Genomic DNA, 11597 nt, shown 5'->3' with positions numbered 1-11597 from the left:
CAGCCAGCCAGCCAGCCAGCCAGCCGGGCCGTCTCTTTCTTGGACATCTGAAGGCAGCGTGTGGCTCATTAGTCATCACCACAGCCTCTGTTTTTCTGGGTGTTTTCTCCCCTTGTCTTGAAGGCGCCTTTTGTGAGATATTTTGGAGTACGTTATTTATCGCCTTTCACAGACAAAGAAGCTCTGGGGCTCGAAACACTTTCCAAAAGCACCATATTTGCAGATTTTGTAGTGTGAAGCTCGCACGTCTCTCTAAATTTAAGTCTTCACTTGGGGAGCTGTTCTTCTTCTTCTTCTTCTTCTTCTGTTCTCAGAGCAGAAGAAACCATCACGCTGTAGTCGGCACGGACCGCGTTACTCTTCGTCCACCGTGGTCTAAATTAAATAATTACAAATCACGTCTGATTGCAATCACTTCAGTTGTACTTGACATTTAGACGAGTAGGTTTTTTTTTCTCTCCTTACAGTATCAGTAGGTTTTTATTGTTACAAGTGTCTGTATCAAAGAAAGAAAAAAAAAAACCACCACCATAAAAATGATTTCATGATTCCAGATGAATTTGCTGCAGCTCTGCATTAGTGACACCTGCAGGTGACGCTCTGCTGCTGAGGCTGGACTTTGGTTTCACACTCTTCACTTTGCTGAAGTTTTTTCCATGACTCACACATAGACTCCATTTATACCTGTCATTAAGATGTGATCTGTATCTGCTGGGGGGGGGGTCAAGGGGGGGGCAATGCACAGGTAGCAAACACGTGGCTCCCGGCTGATGGAAACTGTGAGTTCATTGGGCCGTGGTGTCCAGGACGAGAGGCGTGAGAAGAAAAAAATAAATCTCTTTTTTTTTTTTGTCTTCAGTCTGAGGTGGTGTCTGACTGACACAACAGTCGAACGGACTGTTCCTGACTGGACGACCAATAATATGTTGAGGACTTGACTGAAGTTTCTTGTCCAGATGAACAGTAATGAAAACACCAACTCTATGAGGAGACATTTTCACTCAGACAGATTAATAATCCCATCATTCGGATTAAACACCGACGTCCACCTGTGGTCACGTTTCTGTCTTTTACAGAAATACACATTTATACAAATATATTTTTTTGGTGTTTTCATATTCAGGAGTGTTTATAAATCGTGACAATTTCCCATCATCCCCCGCTGTCTTGTGATTAATCGTGTTAAAAATGGCTGAACGTCGAAGAACTCTGTCTGTGAGACGGTGAAGGTTTGGTGATCAACCTGTGGATCCATGGATCATCCTGGCCAATCGTGACTGTTCCCTGAGTTGTTCGTGACAAGACAAATCATTTAAGGCTCCTGTCAATCATTGTGGTGAACTTAGCCACCCCTGACAGAGGGGGCAGTGTGGGTCCACTCCACGTCAGCACACGTTGAGTGAATGGAAAATCATCATCATTGATTAAATCTCCATCTGGGCACCATACCCAGACGGAGTCGACTTCACACTGGTGTTCAGTTGCCAGGTGTGTCGTTTGTGCCCTCCTCCTCCCTCCTCCTCCTCCCTCCTCCCCCCTCCTCCCCCTCCTCTTTTACGACTCTTCTCTTTTGTTTTTTTTTTTTATTTTTTTATGTGGCCTTATCTGCTTTTCATCTGCTCTGCTGCTCTTTCATGTGGTCCTCCTCTGATGTTGCGGAGCTGCCTCCCGGCCACATTCCGATCGAACTTCCCCTCATATATTAAGTATGATGCAACAGCAGCAGCCCGTACCCTGGGCTCAGCGTGTCGGGCGGCGTTATCAGAGCCGGGTCGTCACGTCGTGGGTGTTAGAGTCCGTCGTCCTGGAGAGACACAGATATGACGGGCTTTTATGGAGTGTGGGAAAAATGATTGTAACCTTGGTGTTTAGGATACAGCTTTTTTTTTTTCTTTTTTTTTTTACAGTCCATAAACACACACACACACACACACACATCTCTCAGCATTGTTATACTGTGCCCATATGTTTCCCATCCTCAGCTTTCTCAGCCTGATTGCCAAGACACATCTGGTCCTAATGAGGTGTGTGTGTGCGCGGGTGTGTGTGCGAGCCTGTACACACACACTCCATGCTCCAACTGTTGAGGCTTTCAGCTCGGCCTTGTGTTGAAGTGGTGTTGAGTCTCTTACTGCCACCCACTGCTTAACAGCACAAAGCCTATACTTTTAACTCTTGTATAATGCCCTGTGTGTGGCCTGTTGTGTGTAATTGTGTGTGTGTGTGTGTGTGTCTTCTGATAGTGGTTATAGCAGCATAGCTTATATTTTGTCTGCGTCTATCTCAAGGCCTGCTAATCTGTTGTTATTACTCTGCTGATACTGCTGCTTTGATGCTGTTATCACTCAGAGCTCTGATACTGACACTGATGGGACTGACACTGTGTCTGTGCTCATTTAGGTTTTTTTTTTTTTTTAAACGTAACATATTAGACATCGACTCGTACAATTTGGATCTTCTTTTCCCGGCTAAAATAAAAGTTCCTCTGATTTAATAATAACTGAGTTTTTAAACTGACGTCCAAACTCTCACGGCTAACTTTTACAGCTGCGACAAAACAGTTCCGTTCAGTCACTGTTCCCTGCGGTACAGAAAGCACCTGGTCCCCTGTCCCATTTCAATGGAACCATTGTTCCTCTGGAACAATATGCTCCAACGTACGTTTGAATTCACGTGTTTCCAGAAAACCTTTTTGTCTCTTTCCTGTCCGTGCTGCCACTGATTCATCTTTTCATTTATTAAAAAAAAAAAAAAAAATTAATTTCTCAGACACATGTTTTTTTTTTTGGTTCCTGCTCCATCTAAAACGCCGCCCTTCTCTCCCTCCACCCAGGGTTTGTTTTCCCAGACTGGGCCTACAAGCCCGAGTCCAGCCCCGGTTCTCGACAGATCCAGCTCTGGCACTTCATCCTGGAGCTGCTGAGGAAAGAGGAGTACCACGACGTCATCGCCTGGCAGGGAGACTACGGCGAGTTCGTCATCAAGGACCCGGACGAGGTGGCCCGTCTGTGGGGGGCCAGGAAGTGCAAACCACAGATGAACTACGACAAGCTCAGCCGGGCTCTAAGGTGAGGAGAAAAAGGATGTTACGGTTCACAGTGGTGTCAGAATAACAGAGGAGGTGGATGAACGCAGGAACAGCCAGGCCAGCTGCCTCCAGACACGTGCTGCGTCTGGAAAGACGTGAATTCTTAACCTTAAAACCTTTTTTTTGTAGTCATATTTTTGTGAACTAGTCACGGTGAACATGGCGTGGTTGTTGTGAGTTTCCTGCTGCTGTGAACAGAGCGTGTCCTGCTGCATCCTTCACGTGTGACAGTTCAACTCTGGATCTGGTCTGGTGCTGATTTTCCACACATTTTTCTTAGAATTCCTGAAAAAAAACCAAAAAAAACAGCTTCCATACAGTACATGAGGAACCGTGTAGTATTTGAGGGTGTATGAAATGTCGGCTTCTGTGACCAACGCCTGTTGATGTCCCCTCATGTAGGGACAGTTACTTAGTCAGTTCTGTAGTGTAGCGGTTAGCACGTGTGCCTCAGAAGAAGAGAGTCCTGGGTTCAATTCCCAGGCTAACCACACTGCCGGAGGCGGCCTGTTGTAGCAGATCAACTGTTAACACAGGAATTTCCCAAATATGGGATCAATAAAGTCCAAATTATTATTATTAATTAGACGATAAAATTATTATTAATTACACGATAAAATAAAACAAATCCATTTCCATTTGTTCCACAGAGTGAACCCTCTTGTCAGTCGTCCACTCTTTGTAGCCCAAATCTGTTCAAAAGTGGTGGTGACAAATAAAAGGCAATACAGTGCCCCCCCCCCCCCCCCCCCCCCCCCCCAACATAATCACCTGACCTAGTTTTCTCACCTGGAGAGCCTTGGTCCCAACAGTCGACAGAGTCAATTCAAACGGAGCAGCACAAAATGATGATGTGACATGAAATGTCAGGAAGTGGTGTGTCTGTAACGAAGGGGCGTTCAGGTGCCGTCGGAGATTTGAGAATCGTAAAGAAAGACTCATGACAAAGTAATATTTGAAAAGGGTCCTGCAGTGGTTAAATGTTGTTTATCGTAATAATATCGTTGATATGGAACCGTTTTTTTTTGTCGTTAAAAACGGTCGAGACTTTGGGACAGAAGGGTCTCCGTGGAGGTTTGAGGAACGTCTGAATCTGTGACGTCACCACGCGGTGCTGGCAAATGATTGGATTCTCTGCAACTGCAGCCGGTGCCATAACTGGTTTCCACTGGGCACCATGTTCAGTCTTATTGGTTTTGGCTCCTCGGCGTTCAGTCGGAGGAAGGGTTAAAAACATTCAGGGTGATTGTAGATATTTATTAAAGTTTCTGGAACTCTCGCTGGTTCCTGCTAATGGTTTACGACGTGGTGCAAACGCATCACGGTTCCATCCGCACCAGAACATTGTGTAGTTTAGATTCCTTTCATTTTAACTCCTTATAATCAGATGAATTTTTTTTTTTTTTCCCCTCATTCCTGTTAGTTTTCAGAACGTCGCTGTTCCGAGTGAAGGAACATCTGAGCCGTTAGAAGAACCCGCTCCTGTTGTCGGGTGTCGTGTTGTGTTAAACGGCGCATCTGCGCCTCACGTTCAGTTCAGACTCCAGGGTGACAGCAGATTTAGAAACACACACACCTTCTCCCTCGGCGGAACACATGTGGGAAGCTGCAGCGTTTTATTTAGCCACCGGCCTGTTCTCTCAGCGGCGTGTACACAAACACACCGCAGCACGCAGCGAGTCATCACTGTCGCCTCCTGTGTTGTAGGTTGGTGTGGGTTAGAGTTTGCCATGGTGATGACTAGTTTCACTGCCTCATCACCACACACACACACACACACACACACTCACTTAACACCTTGTTATATGTCAGCCTCCTCCAGCCCATCTGTGGCTTGTTTGTTGCTCAAACCTTTATTTTTCTGCACATTTAAAGACACACAACCTTCTTTTAATCATGATGATGATGATGATGATGAAGATGATGATGTCAGGCCTGTGTCTGTGATGTCAGACATTTTTATTGGTGAATCTGTTGCTGTGCTGACAGATGCGTCCGGCTGTCCTTTCTTGATCTTACCACACAGAACTGTTTAGTTCCTGGAGTGGAGCTCTGTTGGAACAGCGTGTTGTGTTCAGGCTCTGAGAACGTATGTAGCTAACCGCTAGCTAGCTGCTAGCCCTTCACATCACACAGAAATGATTCCCTGCTTTCTAATTATAGTCTCTCGGTTTTTTTATTTCTCGTTGCTCAAATCACCACAGACTGGACCGCTCTGCAGTTTTCCCTGGGCCGTACGTGGTCCTCGAGCCGTGATTTGAATCCGGCTGGTTTTACTGTATTTAATGAATTCAACAACAGACAGAAACCCTCCACTGAACAGATGTCTGGACTGGAGATGAGCCTGATTTAAAATGTATAATTTACGACTTCTTCCGATAAAATATTTACGATTCTCGAAAGGGTTTTATTTGTGAAACACGGGGGACAAATTTGCTCTTAAGTGGCGTCACGTCCCATCAGGAAACTTTAGATTTATTTACCCTGCGTTTTTGTTGCTTCAGCTTTGTTGCGGTTTCTTTTGACGTCATTAAAGGGAGAGTTGGAAGTTTTTCGTGATTCGATTGAAGATTGAAGAAAACAACAACAAAAAAAAAAAGACTAAAAAAATCAAACCTAACCAGTTGTTGGCCTGAAGCCTTTTCACAGACCAGTGTGTCTGAGAGGGAAGTGCTTTCACTTTGGTCACAGCGTTGAACATCAGGCAGCAGCTGGAGCCAAACTGTGTTCGCTGCGTTCTTTCTTGTGGTTTGTGAAGTTTTTTTTTTTAATCCAAACGTCTGTTCATTAAGTCTGAAGACTTCAGAGGAGACTTGAGTTTATGATGTGAACTTTATGATCGATGCCTCTCGAGCCTGCAGTGGCACGCACGTGTGTTCGCCTCTGAACGGGACCTTCTGAGGGCGGTCGCTGTTCGCTGCACAATCTAGTTCTAGTTCTAGGATCGGAGCTTGAAAGAGTACCAGTAACCATTTTAGCTTTTATTCCCAGGGACCAACCAAAGGAAATAGAAGACTTTTTCAAAACAAAAGTTCCAAAACTTTTAAACATATGGCAGAACCGAACCAGAGCCGCGAACCCTGCAGTACTGTGTTTTTTACATAATAAATATAAACTGTAAATATATATTTTTTTGTGATATTAAGGGTTGGGTATTGGCTAGAATCTGTCGTTATGATACGTGTCACGATACAGGAGCAACGATGCAATATATTGCGATATACTGCGATACTACAGGTACGGCGATTTATTTATTTATAAATAAGTCTGATCCTAGTCTCAGACTCTGTTCCATCTGAACATCAGTTCCTAGCACTGGAACAGAAGGATCTACATTTGGAATCACTAGAGAAGAAAGAAAAGAAAAAGAACATGAACCAACACCAGGAATATAAAAATATAATAATATAATATAATATATATATATAATATAATATATATAAAAATCAATAACTGATGACTTAACATCCGAAGTCATTGATGGTGAAAAGCGAAGAAACTACAAAAGTACCGTAGCCTGCCATTAGGGGTCATCTGTGGGTCATTTCTGGAAGAAGTGGCGTGAACCGATTTTTATTTGTATTTTGTTTCAGATTCAACGCTGCCCCTCACTTTTTACGTTGTAGTTGCAGAGCACATTTCCCTCTCATGTTTTTTTTTCATCCCTAACACCATCCATCTCTGCACATGTCCGTGGACATCACGTCCTCTCAGCGTTTCCTGAGTGGACGTGCCTGATGTTGTCAACACCCACTCATAAATATGGCCGCTCGTCTCTAAGTGTTTGTGTGCAATATGTCTTTTTTTTTTTTTTTTTTTTTTTCAACATGCTGGCTGTTCTTCCTGCTCACACTGTACTTGTCAATTTCCACCTTTTCCAGCAGCTGCGGTTCTGAACCTCGACACACGTCGATCATCCGCTCTCGGTTCATCGACTTTGTTACAGATGTCAGCGCAGGATCATGTCATAAAATAATTTGAACCCAAACCCGCCTCAGAGGTGTGACAGAACAGAACGTGGGAAGAACCGGTTCCACAGACACCAACAGTGTTCCTGTAGAGGAAGGAAGTCTTTCCACTTCCTGTTGTTGTGGTTTATATATATGGACAGTTAACCAGGTCGACCAGACCAGACCAGACCAGTTTGACCAGACCAGACCAGACCAGTTTGACCAGTTGAATCAGAGCAGATCACTGCTGATGTTCCAGAGTTACTGGACAGAAATGGGACTTTTTTTTCCTCTCCTGTTATTGAAGAGAACAGTGTCAGTTGATGAGGTTCACAGACCAGTTCAGTCAGTGATGGGGTTTGACTCAGAGATCAGTGGATTTGGTCACAAATTGTGTGTGGTTACGTCCCGACTTTAGGCTTCGTGTGACGTGATATCAGACCGTGTACGTCCTCACTTATTAATTACACGTGCTGCCGTGCGTTGGTGCGTCGGCTGTTTGTGTGTGTGTGTGTGTGTGTGTGTAGAGGCCCCTTCCTTCATTGACTCATTCAAGCTGTGGATGAGCTCCCGCTTCACACAATACGGCTGTGTTTTTTGTTCGACCAAACGGCGGTGACTAACGCTCCGTCATCGTGACTAATATTCTCTCCGACGTTATCATCTGCTTCTCTTCTCAAATGACTGCTGCCACTGGGGCTGGATTTCCTGAGGGACAAAAACAGTGTTTCAGACCAAAGTCACAGTGTCTCTGCTGCCTTTTCATGGTTATGACATGTGTATTTTTATTAGTATTAGTATTGATAATGAAAAAAAAACCCCGATAACACAAAGTTAAAAATAGTTTGGGGGAAAACCGTCTGGATGTGAAAGTGAAAGTCACTAGGTGGCAGCACTGCAGCTTGTTTAGACCGTTTCGTCAAAAAGTGAAATATCGGACGTCCCTTAGTGTGTAGAGTTGATACGATGTGTCTTAAATACATATTTAAAATGTACGTATAAAACCGCCAACTATTTGTGGAGGTTTTTGTTTTTTTCTTCTTCTCTCCGTCTGTCTTCAACTCCACTTCTCGCAGCTCAAGATGCTAGCAATTTACAGAGGAGCAGGAAATATGGAGGAATTTGTTGGTAATTCAGCAGAGGAATGTGTTCTGTCAAGAGTTTGACGATAAATTACTTTAGTCTCGGTGTCATGAGGTGCAGTTGTAGGAGTGGTTGTCAAACTGGGGGCTGCAGCCCAGACTGGGACGACGGGACTCACATCTCACACAACTATAAAAGCACTTTGTTTAAATGTCACTCGTTTGTTTTGTTGTTTTTTTTTTTGTGTCGAGTTAATTCACATGTACATTTTTAATAATCAAGTCAGGCAGAAATTGTTACAGAGAAAAATCTGCAGATATATATTTATTGTTTATTTTGATTTAGTTGAAAATATGGAGATGTTTATGGTATAAAGTTGTTTTTTTTTTGTCATGTAGATAGAGAACAGATCTATTGTCATTAGTACTTTTTTTGTCATGTAGATAGAGAACAGAACTATTGTCATTTAAGTTCTGACGTTCTGTTACGATTTTTTTTTTCTCCCCAGATTTTTAAATGTCACATATTTATATTTTAAGACGTTTCTTCTTAGCGTTTTCTGCCTCTGTTTTTTTTTCTGCTGCTCTTCTTATTTCACCCAACATCACAAAAACAGCACTTGACATTTTCCCAGAATGAAGCGCAGACTAACGACTGAATGAGACACGGCTTTTATATTTATTTATTTATGTTTTTTTAATCAGGGTAAAAATGAAAGTGTTTTGTTCCTGAGGCCGTGGGTGAGTCAGAGGAAGCCATTTTATCATCTTTTTTCATGAGCTGTTCTCACTTCTCTCTCCATCCTCGTGTGTTCCCACCATGACTAATGCTCTCGTTCTAATGGAGTACAGTCATCACAACGTCTCTCTCTCCCTCCCTCCCTCTAGCTCTCTCTCTCTCTCTCTCAACCTGTTGAATAATCACAGTGACAGAAAAAGAAATAGAAAAAAAATCATCCTCACCATGTGTTCACATTATTGTCAAGATGCAATCCAGTCTGCCTCCACCTGGGGGCAGGACCGTGACCCGGGGGTGTTAGCAGTTTACTGGCTGGGAGTTAAAGATGATTTGTGTCAGGAAATAGTGACAATACAACCAAAAATATAATTATTTCATAAACGTAATAAGAAAAAAAAAACATCGTAATGTCACTGTTTTTTTTACGGTTCGTTTGGACCTTTAACTTAATCCTACCACTGTACGTTTGGACTGGGGTCTGAAAGGGGATTTTCAGGGTCATGATTAAGATGGCCCCAAAAATACAATTAGAATAAAATAATATGACACTAAGTTAATGGGAATGATGATCAAAATGCCAACTAAGTTAATGGGAATGATGATCAAAAATACCATCAAAATGCATCCTTTTAACAATGTGTTAAATGTCAAATAACTGATGAGAACCTTTTTCTGACCTTTTTCTCTCTCTGCTCCGTCAGATACTACTACAACAAGCGGATCCTCCACAAGACCAACGGGAAGAGATTCACCTACAAGTTCAACTTCAACAAACTGGTGCTGGTCAACTACCCTTTCATCGAAGTGGGCACTGGTACGTACCACTTTTGTTTTTTGTTTTTACGACAAATCTTACGAGAGTGAGTTTTTGTAAATAAAAAAAAAAAAAGAATATTCTGCGTCGGTACCAGGCTGTAGTTAATGATGTTTCTGTTAATCTTACTTGCTAACAGCTAACAGCATATGTTCCTATGCTAGAGAAGAGGAGACGTTGATAAAAGGTTTGAGTTCTGAACATGAAAATACTTTCTTGCTGCCAAACCATTAGTTCTGTTTTTTTTTTTTTTATGATGAGTGAAAAGGAGGTCCACGGATATGTAGTGTTTACAGCGCCCTCTGTTGATGGGTCTGCAGCTGGGCTTCGCTCCTGCACTCACACAGATGTTGGGACTTTGTTGGAGAGGTCGTATCCAGACCACAGATTGTTTTTTTTTTTTGTTTTTTTTTAGCGTGATGCCAAACGGTTGGGAGTTTATTGGTGCGCGTTGTAGCCTGACCATAAAAGCCTCCCCTCACTGAGGGTCCGCACCGCGGGCCGCGTGTAAATATAAACCAAACTTTGCTGAGGGTTTATCTGGTGCAGCTGTTTAACGTTAGCTCCATTATGAGACTTTTTTTTTTTTTTACGAAGACACTTGCGGCTAGCGCACCATGTGGCCCGCTGCTTCGCGTAAGCCGTTACAGTAAGTGTGTGTGTGTGTGTTTCCCTTAAAACACCAGTGTGCCACGTCCCACTGTTATCCCTCCTCCTCCTCTTCTCCTACCTCTGAAGTCGTCTCTTGTTCTGGTCGCGGCCACCCAGTGTAAACACAGCCCATATGGAGCGTTGGATACGGGTGACATAAGTGCAGCACGAAACTTTAATTACAGCCCGCGTGTGATGTGGCCCACACACTGACATGTTGTGATATGATGGTTTGGTAGGATGGCTTTTTACACACACACACACACACACACACACACACTCTTCACACACTCTTTTCTCATGATTCTGTCTGACACACATGTGTCTTGGGGGGGGACCACAGTGGAACACATTTACTGGCCCGCTCCAGGCAGAACTGGAAAAAAACAGAGGAACCCAGCCCATGTTTGTGATGGCAGTGAGAGACACTTTTCCAATATTTAATTCTGGCACGTGCTCCGATGCCAAGAATTTATTGCAGTGCCACAGTCTGGCTCGTGGGTGTGTGCACGTGTGCGTGTGTGTGTGCGTGTGTGTGTGTGTGTGTATAAGAAGAGGGAACGGTTCAAACGAGAAGAGAACTTGTGGTTTTGGAGGAACCCTCCGGTTTCTCAGTGTTCCCAGCGACTGAGACAGTTGTCGGAGAACACTTGGTCCTCTGGTCCTCTGGACCTGGTCCTGGTCCTGGTCCTGGTCCTGGTCCTGGTCCTGGTCCTGGTCCTGGTCCTGGTCCTGGTCCTGGTCCTGGTCCTGGTCCTGGTCCTGGTCCTCTGGACCTGGACCTTCAGCTGGTCTCCTCCTCAGTCTAGAGTTAGGGCCAGACTTTTTTCAAAGATTTATTTCTTTATTTATTCACAGTATAAAATCAAATCAATTTTTTTTTTTTTTACTGAAAGTGAGTGAATAAAACGTTCTGTAATAATTCACACTGTAAAGAACTGAAGTCCCTGAAAAGATGAATTGGTTCATTGTGTTCTTTGTTCAGTTCCTGGACTCACTCCTACAGTGGGTCGGTCTGCAGCACGACCTCGGTGACAGAACCGATGTTTTTTACCCTGCTTCATCCTTAACTCCTCCTTCTTTTCTCACTTATTTTCCCCCAACAGGGCGAGGAATCCCACAGAGCGCCCCCCCAGTGCCGTCTGGCGGGACCCACTTCCGCTTCCCCCCCTCCACACCCTCAGATGTCCTGTCCTCCAGCGAGGAGCTGCGCAGTCCGGGCATGTTCAGCAGCGTGGCCCGACGGATGGCCCGCGGCCCCGGCCGCGACTGC

The 11597-nt window shown here is 44.1% G+C and overlaps 1 protein-coding gene across 1 annotated transcript in view; it reads left to right on the top strand.

Moving 5' to 3' along the window:
- Positions 1–11597, top strand: part of erf (Ets2 repressor factor) — a 38368-nt gene that overhangs the window by 19472 nt on the left and 7299 nt on the right. The window contains exons 2-3 of the mRNA XM_017041101.2: positions 2834–3068; positions 9561–9673. Of these exons, the coding sequence (XP_016896590.1) occupies positions 2834–3068; positions 9561–9673 (348 nt within the window). The remainder of the gene's footprint in view (positions 1–2833; positions 3069–9560; positions 9674–11597) is intronic.

This window comes from Cynoglossus semilaevis, chromosome 18, assembly GCF_000523025.1.
Source record: "Cynoglossus semilaevis isolate Cse_v1.0 chromosome 18, Cse_v1.0, whole genome shotgun sequence".
In the NCBI taxonomy this organism is placed as follows: Eukaryota; Metazoa; Chordata; class Actinopteri; order Pleuronectiformes; family Cynoglossidae; genus Cynoglossus; species Cynoglossus semilaevis.
The sequence above is the reverse complement of the archived record's forward strand: the minus strand, read 5'-3'. Positions and strand labels throughout refer to the sequence as shown.